This window comes from Brachyistius frenatus, unplaced genomic scaffold (genome assembly GCF_029030835.1).
Source record: "Brachyistius frenatus isolate BFR_SWC_R1_liver_20210118 unplaced genomic scaffold, ASM2903083v1 Contig_74, whole genome shotgun sequence".
Classification (NCBI taxonomy): Eukaryota; Metazoa; Chordata; class Actinopteri; family Embiotocidae; genus Brachyistius; species Brachyistius frenatus.
The window spans coordinates 546,066-565,919 of NW_027210673.1; the positions used below are offsets into that span (position 1 = coordinate 546,066).

The 19,854-nt window shown below is 39.9% G+C and overlaps 2 protein-coding genes and 1 pseudogene across 3 annotated transcripts; 2 read left to right on the forward strand and 1 right to left on the reverse strand.

Moving 5' to 3' along the window:
• The first annotated feature begins 553 nt into the window (after positions 1-553).
• Positions 554-5,932, forward strand: LOC138626485 (BLOC-1-related complex subunit 5). The gene is made up of 4 exons (XM_069708146.1): positions 554-1,017; positions 1,329-1,472; positions 2,023-2,180; positions 3,432-5,932. Exons 1-4 carry the CDS (start codon positions 960-962, stop codon positions 3,663-3,665), a joined length of 594 nt encoding a protein of 197 aa, XP_069564247.1. The 5' UTR covers positions 554-959; the 3' UTR covers positions 3,666-5,932.
• A 664-nt stretch (positions 5,933-6,596) lies between these two features.
• LOC138626491 (UDP-glucuronosyltransferase 2C1 pseudogene) lies at positions 6,597-11,322 on the reverse strand (annotated as a pseudogene).
• A 114-nt stretch (positions 11,323-11,436) lies between these two features.
• Positions 11,437-19,595, forward strand: LOC138626493 (ubiquitin-conjugating enzyme E2 Q2-like). Of its 2 annotated transcripts, none has more exons than XM_069708156.1 (13): positions 11,437-11,684; positions 15,007-15,111; positions 15,527-15,649; positions 15,720-15,776; positions 15,884-16,036; positions 16,203-16,287; positions 16,393-16,453; positions 16,545-16,635; positions 16,726-16,784; positions 17,522-17,570; positions 18,143-18,238; positions 18,374-18,440; positions 18,531-19,595. In XM_069708156.1, exons 1-13 carry the CDS (start codon positions 11,526-11,528, stop codon positions 18,560-18,562), a joined length of 1,137 nt encoding a protein of 378 aa, XP_069564257.1. In that variant the 5' UTR covers positions 11,437-11,525; the 3' UTR covers positions 18,563-19,595. The 2 variants fall into 2 exon arrangements, with proteins under 2 accessions (XP_069564257.1, XP_069564259.1); XM_069708158.1 differs by having other exon boundaries at positions 15,887-16,036.
• The last annotated feature ends 259 nt before the right edge of the window (positions 19,596-19,854 follow it).

Below are 19,854 nucleotides of genomic sequence, written 5' to 3' on the forward strand. Positions count from 1 at the left end.
ATTAGGAGTCTATATGTATTTATGCTTCTTAGCTGTATATATGCCTATTTATGTCTGTTTTTTGTTTTGTTTTTTGCACATTGAGAGAGAAGTTATAACCAGAGTTCTGGTATATTTGTTTATTAACAAGACTGCAACACAGATTGCTGCATTTAGAGAACTGTCTTCTTCCAAGTTGATGAATGTTTGCATCTATATAAAACTTGTAAGTGTTTTGGATTTAAGTTGTGATTTCAAGTGTGACAAGCCTTATGTGCATCTTTAACCACATGCTGAAGATGCTGTGTACCTTTTGGCCATCTTAGAGGTGAGACTCTAAAGTTTCAAAGTTAATGAATCATCCATTATCAGCCACTTTTATACACTGAGTGAACACGTCGTTAGATATTTGCTATCGGTATTGTTCTTATTCGTCATTTACCAAAACTACCACAGCAGGAAATCTACAGATATCTTGTTCGTGAAGTCCACGGCAGCAGCGAGGTCGCTGACGTCACGGTCCGGAAACAACCAAGACTCCGACCACGTGATCATTATTTACGGAAGTCGATCTTCATCGCGAACACCAGTCAGTCATCTCTGTGGTATCGTGTCGTCTGAACATTGTTCTGATAGTCTGCTAAGGACTCTCTTAGCTCTAAAAACAGCATTTTCTAAGCTGGTAATCTGCTGAACTTCTGCAGGAGTGACTCACGTGTGCTCTCAGCTGACATATCTAGCGAGCTGGAAAGCGCATAGCCAACAAGCCTTTTTTTTTTATTTATTTTTTTAGCATCTCTCCTACGAACATGGTTGTCCCGTGGTCAGTCCAAGCGTGTTTAAAAACCGTATGAAGTCTTTGCAAACTGGTTATTTTTCAAAGAACCGGGTTATTATTATTATTATTATTTTTTTTTGCTGCAATCTCTGAAAACGTCCACGAAAGCGCACCGCTAGCTTGCTAACCAAACGTCAGCAGCATGGGAGCGGAACAGAGTGGAGATGCGGAGCACAAACACTCCGATTACAGCTCATCGGGTAAGACCCTCCAAAACCCTCCAAAACCCTCTCTTGTTGCTACTCTGACATGCCTTTTAATCATTTTCATAAAACGTCACATTTCCCAAATGCGGTAAAGGAATAAATACCCACTTAAACAAAGAGTAGCAATACTCCACAATGTAAAAGAAATAATAATAATAATATTTGTTTAATGCAAAGATCCTGCAATCACTTCCTGTAAGTGCTGAGCATTTGGTATCGAAAATATAAAACGACCTGTGATTCGATGCCCACATGAGGTGAACTGAGTCCTCGTGATGGTTTTAATGGCATTGTTGTCATTGCAGTTGTGCCATCTCCAGCCAAGCAGAAAGCAAAGATGGATGATATTGTGGTTGTGGCCCAGGGGACTCAGTCAATGCGAAATATCCACAACGACCCCGATGTCATCAAGCTCCAGGAGATACCTACCTTTCAGCCGCTTTTGAAAGGTAACGTTCAAGTCTCCCAGCTGCTGTCGGAGGTTTCCAGCAGGAGGTTTGCTGTCTCTCGAGATTTTACTGTTTTTTTTTTTTTTTTTCAAGGTAAAAGACATTTCATTCGGTACACCTTTCTAAATCTGAACGCAGTTTAATAATGTTTATTTACCTGTGTCGACAAGTGCTCACCTACAGTCAAAATTCTTCATTATCTGGCAGATGTTGAGTTCTTAAAAAAAAAAAAATGACAAGCAATTATGGAATTGCAATTCTTTTGTTTGATTTCCAGCATTTCGGTTTTCACACGTGGAGAGTTTCATCTTATTTTCAACCAGTTCCCACGAGCCCATTTTCAGATTTTGTGTCATGAAGTTGATTGTGGCTGCACCCCATCACCACTGTGTAAGAAGGCGGATGAGCCAAATTTCCTGTGTTGGCACGCGCACACTGAAATGGCAAGATAGTTATATCAGATCCTGTGGATCACTATAAGAGCGTTAACACTGTGTTACTCTGTTCCAACATGTTCGTGTAAGTCCTTTGTTGTTTTTTCTCTCCACAGGAGTGCTGAGTGGCCAGACATCACCCAGCAGCGTGTGTTTGGAAAGGCTGGATGCTGCTCAGGTTCTGCAGCTCTGCATCAGATACCAGGACCACTTGCACCAGTGTGCCGAGGCCGTAGCTTTCGACCAGAACGCCCTCGTCAAGAGGATCAAAGAGGTAAAAGCTGCCAACAACAGAATGAGGCATTTACGGTTGCAAACACTGTCTAATGACTAAATCCTAAAACAACAACACAAACTATATGCATTAGATGTGAAAGGTTTTATTTAAGAAATATATAAACTAATATCGTAGCACACTTTTTTTTCCCCTAAAGTTATCTGTTGGCACATCACGCTCAGAAGTAGGTGACAAAGGTGACCACATGTTGCCATTAGATATACAAGATACAACTGGGATATGTCTTTAAGCAAGTCAAATGCTTATGCACTGCCTGAATAAGAGGTATGGAGTGTATGAGTGGATGTAAAATGCAAAGCATTAACAAAAGAAAAGGGTCAGTTGGGAGGTCAGATGAGTAGATTGGGCATGTTTGAGGTGAACTGAGCAGCCTTAAAATGTCCCAACACGTAGGCTGTAGTTTACTTTCGGTACGTACTGCAGCTACCCTTAAAAAGTGTGTACTGCTGCATACGCTATGCATACATTTGGAACACACTACTTTATCATATAAATGCGCCTTGAACTTTGACCCTCTTGGTCGTAGTTGTCGCAATCCATAGAGCGGCATTTTAAATAAAAAAAGAAAAGGATGCAATTTGGAACAAGCGTACTGCAAAATAACATTTAACATACTATGTATTGGGACATACTAAATCTATTGTATGGGTACTGGTACGTGCAGAAAGACTCCGCTCCACCCTCTGACTTCCTAAAACAAAAACATAGCACAGCCAAGTGGGGAGGGGAGGACTAACCCCGGCTGCAAGAAATGATAGATTATCTGAAAACTGTCCGTCTGGATTATCAGTGAATATTCAAAGTTGTTGATTAATCAAAAATGCTAAATATTCACTTCTTCCAGCTTCTCACTTGTGACAACTTGCTGCTCCTGCTGCTGCTTCATTGTATACTTAATATCTTTGGAATTTGGACTATCCCATGACTGAACAAATATCAAGATATCCTAATTATTTAATCTATAACTAATGAAAATAATTATTATTGCAGCTATTTTCAAAAGACAAAAACCTTGACAAATGTGCAAGAGCTTTCATCACCTAATATATCGGAACTGAAGTTTTATTTCATGATAATCTCTTTTTTTGTATTTCTGATGATCAGTTGGTATGACAGTGCTTGTGCAGTGCATTTTTCCCCTGTAAGCAATTTTCCTGTTTTGTTTTGAGATGATTAAAAGACGTCATAAACGATCTCTGTGTCTCCCTTCTGTCTGTTTCCACCCAGATGGACTTGTCGGTGGAAACCTTGTTCAGCATCATGCAGGAGCGCCAAAAACGCTACGCCAAGTACGCCGAGCAGATCCAGAAGGTCAACGAGATGTCCATGATCCTGAGACGCATCCAGATGGGCATTGACCAGACGGTGCCGCTGATGGAGCGCCTCAACAACATGCTGCCCGAGAGCGAGCGTCTGGAGCCCTTCAGCATGAGGCCCAATGGGGAATCTGCCACCAAGTAGCCCATGGAAAGGGCAAGACATGCAACAGCCAAAGAAAAACGTTAGCTGTTTAGCTGTTTTCCTTTTGATGGTGGAAGAAGCGTTTGACTGTACATGTTTTAGACTGCTTTGGTCAGCTCTCAAGGTCAAAAAGAGTTATTCTTGTGTTTTTATTGCTTGCAAGAGGGTTTGCTGAAAATGTCAATAATCTATAACGTCATATTATACCTGCAAGCTGCCAAGATCAACCATAAACGTCTGCCACTGTCCATTTAGCAGCTCTAGAGCAGTGTACCCTAACTGTACCTTCGACTCCATGGAATGAAACTGGTCATCTTTGATTCATCGTCTTTGTTCATGCAAATGCAGGGAAGGAAGTAATACTCAGAATAATCTCCATATGTTCTGGATACGTGTCCTGCAGGTGTTTTACAGGTTTTAGAGACGCCAGGAAGAGTCGTATAAATACAAATAAAATTGCTGCTCTTGAGATCTGTACACACCTTCAAAACAACATTGGCGCTGCTGAAGAACTTGAAATAAATTTGGGATCTTTCACCTCTCATTACAAATATTTGGTGATCCGGATATTCACATTATGGGCTCACTGTTGGAAGAGCTCATCCAAAAACTGCTTGTGTGCAGATTGACTGCTTTTGATTTTTTTTGCACAGTTTCAGTTTGGGATATTGTGATGAATGTTCTCACGGAGAGAACCAAGAAGGACTCCCCTCACTGGGTTACACAAGGAGCATGGACGTACTGTACAGTGGATGGGAAATCAGAAACCTATTCAACTCGAGTTTTGTGTGGAGACTGGAGAGAAATTGACTTTAATTTATTTGACTGCTGTTGCTTGAGTGTCAAACCTGTTTGCATGCAATACAATGAAAAATACAGACAATGGACTAAACAGAGACTCTAGCAGATCAGTACAGAAAAAGAATGCACATGTCAACACCAAACATTAGTATTTACTTTATATCTTTGTTCGCTTGTCGCATTGATAGCAAGCCAATTCAAAATCAGCTGAGTTGCAACAATCAGAATCACTAAGCCTAAAACACTTAACTTCGAAGCTACAATTTTACTTACTGTTTAAAATTCTCTAATTTGTACTGTAAATCTGTATCAATGTCTGCCATAAAAATAGCTCTCTTCCTTCTCACTGTCACATTAATTTGATTGTACTAACTACAAAAATAATATCCTCATTTCCCCACCTCCATCCTCCACTCTACAATCACAGCTTTATAATGAACTAATAATGAATTTATATTCTTAAAATTCTACAACATTAGATGAAATGACATCAAGAGTATGGCATTTATAATTACTGTAACTAATAGCTGGTTGTTAACGTTGTAGTAACTTTATTCGGTAGCTAGTCTATCTTAATGTTATCTGTCAGAGATTCTTAAATCTACTCATTTAAAGGGTAAAAATCATAAAAAAAATGTTTTGATTAAGATGGATAATATGCAATCAGATTCTTTAAAAGTGCTTCACAGTCTGTACTGCTTTAACTCCATTACATTGCTGGTATATACGCTAACTTCCAGGAACCATTGAGAGACTCCACGATCCTCCATTGCTGTAAAAAAATGGGTCCATTGGAGTGAACGGAGATGACATCTCTGTCTATATAACTCTGGACCTTCACCTATAGGCATATACCTGAGCTTTCGTCGTTAGTACCGCGACACCCAATGTACACAGTGACTAGAAACCAAATTCTGGGTATTCCACTAATGTATTTGGTCCCTAAAAGGGTTTTGACAAAAAAAATGTAACTGATCCATAGAAAACTGCACCAGCCAGTCCTGCCTTTGGAGGATTAAATGTTCCAACTCCCCAGACAATAAGTGATGTGAAATATAGGCAATTTATGGAGAGCCCCTTTATAAATTTATTAATAAAAACAAACGCTGATTTCTTCTAAAGAAAAAAGAAGTCCATCCCATTTGTTTAGGTATACAGTGATACGTTTTAAGGTTGTCTGCAGTTATAAATCTCAGGATTAAATGGTAGACAACATTTTGGGCGTAATGGTACCCCAAATCTGTAAATTACATAATCTAGCACAGAGAAACATTGCTGCCAAAACCATCGTCCCACAAGACATGGGGAAGCAAAGGTTTTTCGCCACTTAAAAAAAGTGTTTTTTTAAAGTTTTTTTTTATTACTGCATTAATATGTTGTTTCAAGGTGAATTTATCATCAATCATCAATCTATTCCTAATAATTTATGATGTGGGACTCTTTTAATAAAGGAACCATTTGAAGGACCAGTTTTCAGAGTTTTGTAGATGTCTTTGGTTCTAGACAACAGCGTACATTTTATTCTATCAACTTTAGACACAAGTTTAAGATCTATAGCACTGACCACTGAAAGAAAGCTCCAGGTTTGTAGTAGCTGAGTTTGGAGTCAGACTAACAGTATAAACTAGTGTCAAAAAAGGTAGTGCAAAAAAGTGGACATCACAGGTTTGCAAAATACAAGGCAGCAAAATAAAACATTTAATTTATATGTTAACTGGACCAGATTGAAATAGGTAGAAATTCTAGTGAAATAAACTGTGCCTTGTCTTTAGTTTTTCCAGGGAGAGGTAGTAAGAGACATCACTGTTATTGCTGCTATGGGATGTTTTTTACAAGTGGTCATTGGACGAGTGAGGAGCCAGACACACCACACAATAGGCAGGAGGTCCTAAACAAATAATATTTTTTAATATCCAAAAACAGGAGCTGAGTTATGAACAGCCAATAATTGTGCTCACAAAAAGCTGCAGTCGGAGAATTAAAACAGGCAACAAAACAAGTGACAGGTGGAACCGATCAGGACAGGGGCGCAAATCACAGGAGGGGGACAGGGGCAGGAAGTAATGTCACAGGCACAAGACTTACAAAATAAAACAAGAAACACAGGGAGAAAGGAGTCTTTAAAATGGGTTTATACAAAAACTCTGTCAGTATTTTGATGTTTAATGTTGTTAACTGTCGCAACATCCCACAAAGACATGTTAGGTTAATATTTGGTGATGTTTGGATTTCATATACAAAGCAAACATTTTATTTATCATGTCATTCATGTTTCACTTTTTTTCCAATAAAAATGCTTCTACATAAGAATCTTACAACTGAAATGCAGATGAATGTTATGAGCAAAACGACTGTCAACAAAGTGGCGATGACATCAACAGAGTTGTAAACAAACCAGGAGATTTTGTAGGAGTGTGTCTGCAGATGACGGGCACCTTTATGTCTCATAACATACTCTATCCAAAATATAGCCTGATCCAGAGGTTTCATGGGCTGATCCCGGTGCAGCCTCGAGAGCCTCTGCATATTTTCCCTGTATGTGGGTTTGTAAAGAACCAACCTCAGTGCCTCTGCAAAGATATGCCTATCGAGCATGGTGATATCCACAATCAGAGCTGCTCCTTTTGCTCTGACTCTGGAGAGATTATCGGGTTGATCAAAGAATAAGGGAAGTCCAACAATAGGAACCCCATGGTAAATTGCTTCCTGAACTCCATTGGTGCCTCCATGGGCCACGAACACTCTAGTTTTGGGATGTCCTAAGAGGTCTTTTTGTGGCAGCCAGTCAACCAGTAATGTGTTGTTGCCGAGGTGTGTTGGCCTTTGTCCCATATACCGCCATATAACCTTTTGAGGCAGCTGAGCAAAGGCTGCAGCAATTTCCTCAGCGACATCCAGAGGAAGCTTGCTGACTAAAGTTCCCAGGGTCATTATAATGACTCCATGATCTCCAGAACTCTGAACAAACTGCTCCAAGTCGGCAGGGAGCGGCTTTGGGGGCTTGCACTGAAATCCGCCCATGTAGATTATATTTGGCATTGTTGGACGTGGAAACTCAAAAATAAAATCATTTCTCATTAACCATATATCAGCATCCAGGGAAAAAGTTGAGTAATCTACATCAGGGCCGAAGTACTGCCTGACGATTGGTTTGTAATTAGGTTCTGTGACACATGATAGTATGTACATCCCAGCAATATAACTCAAAACATTCTTCACTCTTTGAGGGAAGGTCATCTTATCTGTTAACTCGGTTGAAGGAAAAGGAACATATGCCAGAGGTGAGGGAGCAATAAGAAAGTGAGCTTCGCCCTGAATTGTCCATCTGACGTTGAACACAAGAGGAACCTGGAGCCAACGTGCCAGCATTGCCCCTCCACCGATGCCAGGATCAGTCAAAACCACGTCATATTTGGCAGCATGGAAAGATTGCATTAGGTTTTTATCTTCAAACATCTGAATGATGATATCAGCCACTTTCTTATGGAACTGAGAGAACTGGTTTAAAACCACCCGCTCCATCTGAATATGAGTCCAGATACGAGACCAAAAAGATGCAGGCTTACTCTGAAGCCGGATCGCCAGCTGTTGAGACAAAAACTTTCCAAAGTTTTCCTCAAATCCACCGAGGCCGGGAAGAGTGACAGAAGTATAGAGAGGAGACTTTTCACTGATGTACCAGCTATCGGACGCCCGAATCACAGTGATCTCATGGCCTTTGGCATGCAGTTCCTCTATGAGCACTTTCATGTTTACCCAGTGGCTTCCATCTAATGGGAACACCAGAATCTTCCCGCCAGATGCAGCGGATAGTTGAATCAACAGAAGAGTAAAGGTGATCAAAGACAAACTAAGCATCGCCATGCTGACCCTCAGATACCTTAAAAACACACAAAAACAAGTTGGTAAGAGAATGCTGCCTTAATGGTTTGTGTACAATCACGCAATGCAAATTGCTGTGGTGGAAACTAACTAAGCACTGTACATTTACTCTAAAGCTCTACCTAATTACAATTTTGATACAATATTTCCACTTAATGCAACATTATTGCTTTGTTCCAAATGGCATACTTACGTACAAACCTTCACTGTTTTAAGTGCATAAGTGAGTTCAGACCGACAAGTATGGAAACATGCAGTGTACTATAAGTACCTAGATGATGCACTGAAAACAGTCCAAAAAACAAGTGTGAAAAGCTGGACATTTCCCACTCAACGCTTGCCATCTTGGCTACATTGTGGAAAAGGAAGGACCTGAGGAAGCTGCAGCTTTTGCAGTACACCGGACGAAAGTGTTTTTTTTTTCACTAAGAACCACCATAATGTTGGATAGATGCCATCAGTGCGTTTATTGTGTGTGTTAAACAGAGGGAACTAGAACATGTTCATTTCTGGGTAAAATACTAAAAGCTATATGTATGATATGTTGGCAGGTTATTTCGTCTTTATTTCTGGTAGGTGCAGAACAGCAGTGTTCGATCTGAGACAACACTAACCTGTCAAAATTCAAGTACTACACAAGAGTCCTGACATGCAATAGTTACTTGTTAGTTACAGATTAAAATGTTGAAAACATTGATGTGTTGTATCAGTGATTGTGGCCCTTTGAAATGTTTCAGATATCGTTAGTGGTTCCTCCATAAACTGATTTCTCTTCTAACCTTCTTAGATAATTTCACAGAAATAATTGGCTGAGGCTAAAAAATAGACTCATCTTGTAACTCTTTAAAGGGGCGTGGGCACTAGTTTGGGAACCTGTGGACTAAAATACCTCACTGTATCTAAATTAGCTAAATGTAGCTCCACATTAACCAGCTACAACAGTAAAATGCTACTGACACATCAATGCATTGGTATCAACAATCTGATAAGGGACATTTTATTATAAGTATTATATAAGTACTTTTGACACCAAATGTTGCTGATTACACTTCTGTTATTTTATTTCAATAAAATGTTTATTCAAAGGACTTTAAAATAAGATTTCTACTTTGTTTTACTGGTACTTCTGCCAAAGTAAATATCTGGATACTTCTTCCAAACGGCCGTGGACTGTAAACAGTACAGGACAAATCATTGATTCAAATGTAAACAGAGAGTAGAAACATCAAAATTCAAAACAGACTGAATGTTTTTTTTATCGTATTCAAATGGACTCAGTGGGCATTCAATACAGGACTAACTGTACAAACCTATTAACGACATAATGTTTAAAATCATATGTTGATTGCTCTGACTGTTAACACAATCTGTTAAACTTTACATTTACACTGAAATTGAGAACTGCACAGAAAACTGTGACTGTTTAAACCATGTTTAACACCACATTTCATGGCTACTTTTACTTGAACTCTGTAACAGAACTTTTATTTTTATGTTTTAAGTCATATTAATTCTTACCTGAACGCACTCCTCCAGGAAAGCCTTCTTCAACTTCAGATAGTCACTGTTCTTCAATAAGGTTTTGTCCCTTGTTGTTTAGTGCCCTTCAAAGTCATGACTGGCATATGGCATACAGTTACACAGCATATCAGATAAGGATCCTCTTAAAAGTACGTGTTCTGGACATTGAACTGCTCCAACAAGAGTTCATGTTTGGTTTTAAACTGAGCAGATTTATCTGTTGTGCCATTTAGTGTCAGGTTGGTGCATAACTTTGAATGGCTTGTGATAGTTTACCTGAACAGAGCAGTGTTGTTTACTCCATTCACACCATGTTGTAAAGTAATTTCCCAAAAGGCAGGGACCAATAACTACCTTTGGCTTTTAACATAAAATTACACAACAAATAATAATATTATTTTGAGACTGTTTGCTCTGCATAGCTTGCCAAATATAGGTAGAAAAAAATACAGCACTATAAAGGTTATTGATTACTCAGTAGCTATCATCTTTTTTCACTGCAAACTCAATAAAATCTCAGTGCACGTTTTTTTTACATGATACTTTACTGTTCCTTCTGGCTGGTAAACATGTAAATGTATGTCTACTTGGATTTCTACTGTATATAAAAACCCAGGACTTTGTTCAATGGACCTAAGAGCTTAACACACTGAAAACATGTGCAAAGAAATAAAACACCAGAAAACCTGGAGTGGAAAATTTGACAAAACATGTATGGCATTATTTTTTATTTTATTTTGCCCATGTTAATAGTATTGTTGATATTTCATTCATTGGAATAAATATCTGCATAGAAAATATATTTGTACTACATTACATTATAGGCATTGAAATAGAGTAGAATCAGCACCTCTCTCACAACTTCAAAAATATCTTAAACTTGCAGGCTCATTGTGTCGCCTTGACAAATACCAATTTCTGAATGCTTAATGCAGGGCTTTTATTCTTATTAATGAAACAGTTTAATTGACGGCTTAATCTATTCTTATAACAAAAAACATATTATTTTGGTTATGCACACTTTTTTACACAGCTGGATTAATGTGTTCAGGTGTTGCTGGGTTTTTTTTAACTTTACATCACATAATATCACAGGACCCACTGATAAGGAGGCTACTGTTGTGGTGCAAATAGGCTATTAGGCTTTGACCCATATATAAAATTTCCAAAACTGACATGTGGGGCCCCTAAAGATCTGATTACTTATCCATGTCTTACTTTTTTTTTTTATCACACTTTAATTTTATATTATTTTCTTATACGTTATGAGTAATATTACGTAAGGTAATATCTATATATATGAAATGTTTTCATATTGTTTTTAGAGTTCCTGGAAGCAAAAAAAAAAGTCACGACTATGACTCCACCTGTATTAAAATGAGAAACAAACGCAGGAATAATACAAATTAAATCAAGTGAGTGTAGTGCTGTGGCTGTCAGATGCCTCCCTGACAAGTGAACACCGTATACAGATTTATATATATATAAAAAAATAATAATATCAAAAAAAAAAAAAAAAATCTAAATCTGCAGCCCTTTGTTGTTGTTCTCACGCTAACATGCGAGATCCGTAGACCCGACTCGACTGCGCGGTCGCATTCCGCCCCGACTTCCCCTCCTCGCCAGGCGGCCTCGGTGGTTTGAGATGAGTAGAAGATGTCGGTTTCGGGGCTGAAGGCCGAACTGAAGTTTTTGGAGTCCATTTTTGACCCGAACCACGAACGATTCAGAATAATAGACTGGAAACCCGACGAACTCAGCTGCCAATTCAACGTGACGGGAGAGAAGCTGCTGATCATTCACTGCAACATCACGGTGGGTCCGGGCCGGCTCTACGCACAAAGCTAACGCAGCCTCCGACTATCGACTGAAACCGAATCCGTCCGCGGACGGCGCCGTGTTTACAAAAAAAAAAAAAAAAAAAAAAAAAAAAAAAAAAACAACTGCGCATAAAAAGTCTTGGGCTTTTTTTAATTTTAATTTAATTTAATTTTTTTAATTTTTAATCTAGTGTTCAGCCGCGACGATTTGATATGACGCTCGTGGATTAAAAGACAACCGCGCGCACGTCCGGCGTTAAAGTGACTTTGAGAAAGTGTTTCGATAAAAAAGGTCGATGAGTAAAAACGTCGCTGCGGATGTAGCTGCTGCTGCTAGCCTCTTAACTGAAAGTAACGACAACGCCAGCTTGTAGCCTCCCCCCCCCTCAAAAAATAATAATAATAATAATAATTAATAATAACTGCGTTACTGTTCGCAGCTGATAACTTTATAATGTGTTAGTTTAGACGCAGGAGGGCTTATCGTCGCGTTACGGCTGCTTTGAAACCGCATTTCAGTGACTGCGTTTGTAAAGTCGCGTTCACGTCTGTAACGTTACGTCGAGGCGGTTTAATGAAATGTAGTCCCTCTTGTTTTCTGCCTTTTCAGTAAATAGTCAGATCCCTCTGGCGAACTTACTGGCACCTATTATAAAAATTAAATTAAATTTAAAAAAAAAAGCGGTGCTGTTTAATGGCCCCTTTATCAGGACATCGAAACCACATATAATGTACACATGAAGAAGAACCTCGACTTACTGTTGTTGTTTTTGTTTTTTAACCAAGTAATAATCTGATCTGAACTGTATGTGTGTGTATATATATATATATATATATATATATATATATATTTGGTGAAGTACATGGTATTTGTATGCAGCTCACTAACTGCCTGAATCATTACGTGATTATACATTTTTATTAGTGATTTAAATGATCTCAACCATCACCGGTGGTAGGTGGCAGTTGTTCCCCAGCCGAGGCTGGCTCAGGTTTGAGGTTGCACAGATGATCAACTTTCCTGACATCCTGACCACATCCTCCCCTCTGCAGAAACATGCACAGACGGTGCTGCTGCCGCGCTTGTGCTCACGGTTGGAGGACACAGGCGGGCTTGTTATAATATTCTGGTTGCCCCGTGTCATGTCGAGAGCTTTGAGTCGGTTCAAAGAAACCAGAGTGGACTCGAGCGCTTTTACCGTCGTCCTGCTAGAGAAGGAGAAGTGAGTGAGTAGAAGGTGGTGCCACCCGTAGACTGTACATAGGTGGATGTGGTGATTGGTTTGCATGAACTGGTTTGGAGCAAGCCCCCCCCCCAGGAACAGCACCGGGTTGTGTAGTGATTTTTAGTGTAATGATCCAGCCGTGTTACTTTACAACGGCTGCGTTCATCACGTGATGCACACCGGCCCGAAGAGACATTTCACATCCGCAAGCATTGGAAAAGGAGCAGCTATGAAACAGCGAATCCTGATATCAGGAATTTTATACCACTTATGTGTGGATGTGTGGGTAGCCAACATGCAGTCTGTCAGTGAGGCTGGCAGAGGCTCTTTTTGTCATCTCCACTGGAGAAGGAAAGAGTCCAATCACGCTTTTTGGCCTGTGCGCCAGTGAACAACGTTCATTGGAAAGGATTTGTCTCCAGTTCTCCCAACACCTCCATGTTGTGAAGCCCAGAGTCTCAGCTTATGGTTGCCACCATCTCACATGGAGCCAGGTCCAGAGCAAACAAGAGTAAGCTTGCAGAAAACACCAACCAGACCAGTTCATGCATGGGACAGTGTTTGCCACAGTAGCTTTATCGGGCTAACGGGGCAGGTGTCATAATCAGGTACTGACAAAACCAAAGATAATCCATGGCAGCATCTGGTGAGGTTCCTTGTAACTAGAAATAGACTGAAATGGAGCCTCCAAAAAGTCAGCGAAGCTGCAAGTTCAGGTGTCAGGAAAACCTGCAGAAAAATAAACTCTCAATAAATGACCATGTAGGATATCAGAGTCTTCAATAAGGCTTTAGATCTTAATAATAGACTAAAGAAATCATCAAAAATGAACGCCACTGCACTTGATTGAGGGCCCAAATGTAATGAGCCATCGAAAAGAAAAAAATATTGACATCATATTTCCACTGAGAAGTTGATGCTTTTTGAATGCGAGTCTGTAGGAGGTGAGGATTTTTCTTGTAGTCAGCATGTAGCAGCTATGGGTGCTGCTGCCATTTGAGGTATTTCAGCACTGGCTTCGGCCTCCAGCTTTGGTAGTTGCCATTTTGTCGTTCGGTTCTGGATCCCAAAGAGATGTGGAGTGAGGCTGCTTTCAGTTCACCTGATAAATATTATCTTGATTATTTGATTTGCTGTTTGGTCTGTAAAATATCAGTAATAAATCAGCAGAGCAGAATGGACTTCAATGTGACATCTACAGAGCAGATATTCAGTTAGTGAAGGCATGAATAAAATACTCACTGTGGAGTAGCACGAACCGGTGAACTCGTGGCATTTTTGCAAAGAAAGTTACTCAAATATTTACCAGATCTCATCTAGTATGGATAAAACTTTTATGTTGAAAGGGGCCTGCAAATTTCAGTGGCCTACACTATGGTTAGATGATATTAGCGAACATAATTACAAGCGTCCGTGTCAACATTCAAGTTGCAATGATGCTTAGTAAAGTCCATTGTTTTTAAAGCTGTGATCTTATTGCTGTGTACAGCATACAGCAAAATATTTCTAACAGCTGGTGACTGACCGTTTAACATGAACGCAGCATCATCGCTGCTGCATAAACGTGTTCAATGTTTTGCTCTTTAGAAATTTGACATGGTATCCATACCTTTGCCAACACATTACATCATAGTAATGACTGATTCTTTTTATTTGAAAATACTTGCTGCTCTGCACAGTAATTCAGCTCGATTTTAGTTTATTTCTATTTTTGACCTTCATGATGGATATTCGTTTTTTGGCATGTTCAGTTATGTAAACTGAAGTTCAATCACGATTTAACAACTGTATGAAGACCTCGTTGAAGGCGCTTAGACACTTGTCACTTGCGCTCGAGGTGCTCTTGCTCGACAGCTGGCAGAGGACAAATCATTTTGCTCAGTGGGCGTGTGGGCATTTGGTCTGAAATCATTTGTCGCCCTCGAAGAAACTTTTAACATTTTATGCATGAGATTTTTAACCCTGAGCAACGTTTTCGTTTCTTAAGCGTTGTGGTGTTCTCTATTACGTATTCAAATGAAGTATACAGACAGTAAAACACACAAACACGACCGGTTACATTTCCATGTCCTGTTGCTGTCTCTGTTGCAGGAATCGTATCCCTCAACATCACCAATATGGTTTGTTGACTCTGACGATCCGAGTCTGGCTGAGGTGTTGGAACGCTTGGAGGATGTGAGAAAAGGCAGCACATTGGTGAGTTAGCTGATATGGATCCCAATATCATGTCACATGGACTCAGAGGGCGCTTATTATGTACATGTGTACAATCTGTTGCAGTTCAATACAACAGTCTTGCCTCAACATGTTGTTAATTTGTTGTCCTTCCTGTATACATACATGATGGAGGCAGAGTATTAGAAACGCATTAATAAAATGCAGCCCAGTACCTCAGCGCTAAAACATACAATTTAATTACCACCTCTATGATGGTGTCAACAAAATCTCAAAAGTAGCTTACTGCAGAACAGTGGCATTGGGTTTTTATTAGATTGTACCTATGCACCTCATAAAATACATACAGAGAATCTTTAGTGCTGTAACAGTGGCATCATTTAGTATTTGTTTGTTTCCCTCTATTGATATTTTATTTCCTTGCTGTTGCTTATAGCTTCTTCAGCAGCTGAAGCGGCTCATTTGTGATCTTTGTCGGCTTTACAACCTGCCACAACATCCAGATGTAGAAATGTTGGACCAGCCTCTACCTGCTGGCCCGATCACCCAAGAGCGAAAGGTAAGCAGAGTAAACAAGAGTAAAACTGTCTTTTTGTCGACCTCACTCACAGTGTTTCACCCTTCTACAGCACGGGCCATCAGATGAGGTGACATCTGAAGAGGAAGAGGAGGAAGAAATGGGCGAGGTGCCAATGCATTTTCCTGACAGCCGAGTAGATTGAGATGATCAGTATTTTATTCATGCAGTTTGTTTTACATCCTGTCTCTAAACATTATTGATACCCTTTGGCAGCAGGACATTGACTTGGACCAAGACCTGGACCATTACGACATGAAAGAAGAGGAGCCGGCAGATGGGAAAAAGTCGGAAGATGACGGGATAGAAAAAGAAAATCTGGCCATCTTGGAGAAAATACGTAAAAACCAGAGACAAGATCACTTGAATGTAAGTTCTCCCTCATTTCATGGTTGTCTTTGTGGAGTTTGGTGACAGAGCTGCTTCTATGGCAGTGTGGGATTGTCGTTTGAAATCTAATTCTGTTTCAGACCTCTGGTATGCTGCATCCCTTGTTTGTCCAGGTGTCTTACCTGCCGTGTGAATTCTATTGCAGGGTGCAGTCTCCGGCTCCGTGCAAGCCTCAGACCGCCTAATGAAGGAACTCAGGGAGATCTACAGGTCACAGAGTTACAAGACAGGTGACCACAAGGACACATTTCTCTTGTCGTCATGGCTTTTTCTTGTTTGAACATCTCGTCAGCAGATTGAAGTAAAACTTTGTGTTTGTGTGACTCATCTCACAGGTATTTATTCAGTTGAACTAGTCAATGACAGCCTTTATGATTGGCACGTCAAGTTAAGGACGTAAGTTGTTATGTTGAGTTGTTTTTCAATTTTACAAATTTGAAAATCTTGCGTGTTGAGTCAGACGTGACTTTGTCGTTCTTCTTTCTAGGGTAGACCCAGATAGTCCCTTACATAGTGACTTGCAGGTCTTAAAAGAAAAGGAAGGAGTGGACTACATTCTGCTCAATTTCTCTTATAAAGTGAGTCCTCTGCAAATATTTGTCCATTGTTTTTTGGGGTATCGAGTTTTCTCAAGACTTACTTTTTTTTTCTTCTTCTCTATATGACAGGATAATTTCCCCTTTGACCCACCTTTTGTACGGGTTGTCTCGCCTGTGCTCTCTGGAGGGTGAGTTGTGTCGAGGTCTCCTCATGCTCAGTTCATGTGAACTATTCTGAAGAAAGTTTTCGCTCACAGAGACTTGGTTCACCGTTGTTGTGCACACAACTTTTAAATTGACTTTGGACTTTAGGTTTAGAGATTTTCTCACAATATTAGTTTGTCTCATGTTAAATGAAATAACACAAATTTGAAGTATTGTCTCTGGTACTTCAGACTGGATGAACGCTCTGCTTGTCAGATCCTCCTGCAAATCTTTGCATTCATTTTAAGTGCAGGGCAAACCTTGTGTGTTGTTACGCTCGTATTGGACAGGCTGTGCGGTTTGCCTCTGACTGGCTGCAAATTATCATCACTACGCGTAAACAAATAAAAGCAAAATAAAAGTGAAAATAGGCTATAAAAATAAATCTGAACAAGATGTTGACAGTTAGTTCAAAGCTTTATAATTTTGTGATGCCATTCGATCATGCATTTAAAATCACACAGATTCTTGAAAAGGTGGATGGGAAAAAAAAGTGCTTAAACACACGGGTACATTTGAAATTTGCGTTCACAGCAGTTTGTATTGTCTCTTAGCCTAAATCAAAAGCTTTCTCTCTCACAAGGCAAATAAAGATATTCAGTTTGAAGTACAGCAGATTTGCCAAAAAAAAAAAATCAAGGGAACACTTTCTAGATTATAATATCTTTAGTACATCATCTTTCATGCTCATCCCTAATGCAGTTAATCTTTTTTACTTCAGTTATGTTCTCGGAGGAGGAGCCTTGTGCATGGAACTTCTCACAAAGCAGGTGTGTAAATAAGTTTGATTCTGTAAATCTTAAGCCCAGTTCAGACCAAAGATTCACGACCAGACCAAACTGTTTTTGGGGAAAGTGGCAGCAGTGTGAACTGGCCCGTCTCGGCTCGAGTCAAGCCGACTGACGATGTCACCTGCGAATCAACCTGTCAAAACACACGTGGGACGTTTTAGAACATAAGGCCAGATACTCTGGGTTTTTTTCTGATTATAAGAGGAGGCAAATGACCAAAAAAAACTTATAAAACAGGGGAAACCTCCTGTTCTCAAGTTCATGGTTCGAGGTTTTTTTTTCTCCTGCTTTCGCCATTTCATCACCAGTAAAAATGTAACTGTTGCAAGGACATCACTATCACTATAATGTGTTTTGCATCTTAAGACATTAAAAACTAAGTACAGCTCCAAAAAGCCTGAGAAGCTGACAATTTAAACAGAAGCACAGAGTCGCTGCTGTTCAGATGTTACAGCGTCTCGTCTCGTTGCGAACTTTGGTCTGAAATGGGCCTTCAGACATGATTTTCTCACACAGCTGAGGAGCTGGATTCATTGTGTGTGTGTTTTCAGGGCTGGAGCAGTGCCTATTCCATAGAATCTGTCATTATGCAGATAAATGCAACTCTGGTTAAAGGAAAAGCCAGGGTGCAGTTCGGAGCCAATAAGGTAACTTATTGTTATTGTCTCGCGATGGTCAAAACAAGGTTGTTTCGTTCCAGTGGTAGAAAAAGGTACATAGTGTAGTTCTCACTGTAGAGCATTACATTTCTGTGAATTCACAGAATATCTTTTGTCTTTCAGAACCAGTACAATCTTGCCAGAGCACAACAGTCGTACAAATCCCTGGTGCAGATTCATGAAAAGAATGGTAAGTAAATATTTATGAATGATCAGTGCTCTGTAAACACACAGTGGCATGAATCCATTGGCAAAGGAGTTTCTCTTCGTGTTCTTCCAGGCTGGTACACACCACCTAAAGAGGACGGATAAGGAGCGACAACCACTATGCACTAGGAACATGTCTTTGGGTCATCTTGTTTTCTTTGGAATACTTCCCCTCTCTGACTTACTGGGAAAGTATCATCTGTCTCGCGGAAACCATCTCGTTGGCTCATCTGACAAGTATTCCTTCGCCCCTGCTCCAGGAAAGACTTTACTCTGGTCTCACTCTGCTTCTTCCCTCAGTGTTTTAGTGAGGAGGAGGATGTGAGTTTATCACTAGTCCGGTTTTCTAAGTATGCTCATTTGTCTTTTGGAAAAAAAACAAAAACTTTTCTCCCTTTAAATGAGGAGAAATGCTTTTTCTTTAGCTGCTTGGACAAACTGGGCTTCACAGTCAGTTCCCCCTCTTCAAATGGGAATTTTAGAAGATCAATACTGAAGCTCTTAAAGTGGCACTTCAACACCTTTTATTTAAATTTTCTTTCTCTTTTTTTTCTTTTCTTTTGGAAATAAACTGGTACATAAATGCAAATGTTGTTTTAGAAATATTATTGGGCTATTGTTTTTTTTTTTTAAGCACCCTAGACAATAAATGAGCCAATTTCGTATCGTGGAAGCTATTTTAAAATTACCTTGTACTTGGTATCTTTTAGCTCTTACTTTTTAAAATGTGTGAAGAATTTTGGGCCAAGCAGAATCAAAGCGCTTTAGTGTTGTTGAACTAAGATCAAATTAACCAGCGGCTATTGAGAAAACAAAGCCAATGGACAGGAAACATGTCAGAATGGTGGGAAGAGGACCCATAGTGTTACTTTGAAGTTCTGACAGGCCTAACGTTGACGCTGAAGGGCTCTTTTTTGCCTTATTTCTGTTCATAGCCCTGCAAGTGCTGTTGGTCTTTCTATTGATTATAGCTGTAGAGGTTTGATGGCAACAGTGAAGCCCTTTATGTGCAGAATTAACAGCATGTTGTACAGGAGCCTCGTTTTGACCGCTGTTGTAAAAACTAGTTGGATTTGATTGCAGGCACTTTGTTAACCAGCACTGAGCTTTAGAGGAAATAAATGGAGGTTTGTCTGGATGTTTCATCTTTTATCTCTCTGCCCCAGTCTTACAGCCAATTACTCAGACCTCCCTATTTTCCCCCCTTCTCATTTAAAACTGATGCCCTCTTACTTGGCACAACTTGCAGCTGGACACCCCCACTGCCCCCCACCCCCTCTCTATGCCGTCTCTGCATCCATCATTTAAGGATTCCTTTGCCACCACAATATACCACAGATGGGTTTCCATGTTGCTTTTGGAGAAGGATCATTTGATTAAAACCTGAACCTGAAACC

What these genes read in the sequence shown, in the direction of transcription:
- LOC138626485 (XM_069708146.1), top strand. Translation starts at nt 960, where the DNA reads ATGGGAGCGGAACAGAGTGGAGATGCGGAGCACAAACACTCCGATTAC. An exon ending in CTTTCAGCCGCTTTTGAAAG is followed by an intron (nt 1,473 to 2,022) that starts GTAACGTTCAAG and finishes TTCTCTCCACAG; the next exon opens with GAGTGCTGAGTGGCCAGACA. An exon ending in TCGTCAAGAGGATCAAAGAG is followed by an intron (nt 2,181 to 3,431) that starts GTAAAAGCTGCC and finishes GTTTCCACCCAG; the next exon opens with ATGGACTTGTCGGTGGAAAC.
- LOC138626493 (XM_069708156.1), top strand. Translation starts at nt 11,526, where the DNA reads ATGTCGGTTTCGGGGCTGAAGGCCGAACTGAAGTTTTTGGAGTCCATT. An exon ending in CGATCACCCAAGAGCGAAAG is followed by an intron (nt 15,650 to 15,719) that starts GTAAGCAGAGTA and finishes ACCCTTCTACAG; the next exon opens with CACGGGCCATCAGATGAGGT. An exon ending in TGCAGTTCGGAGCCAATAAG is followed by an intron (nt 18,239 to 18,373) that starts GTAACTTATTGT and finishes TTTGTCTTTCAG; the next exon opens with AACCAGTACAATCTTGCCAG.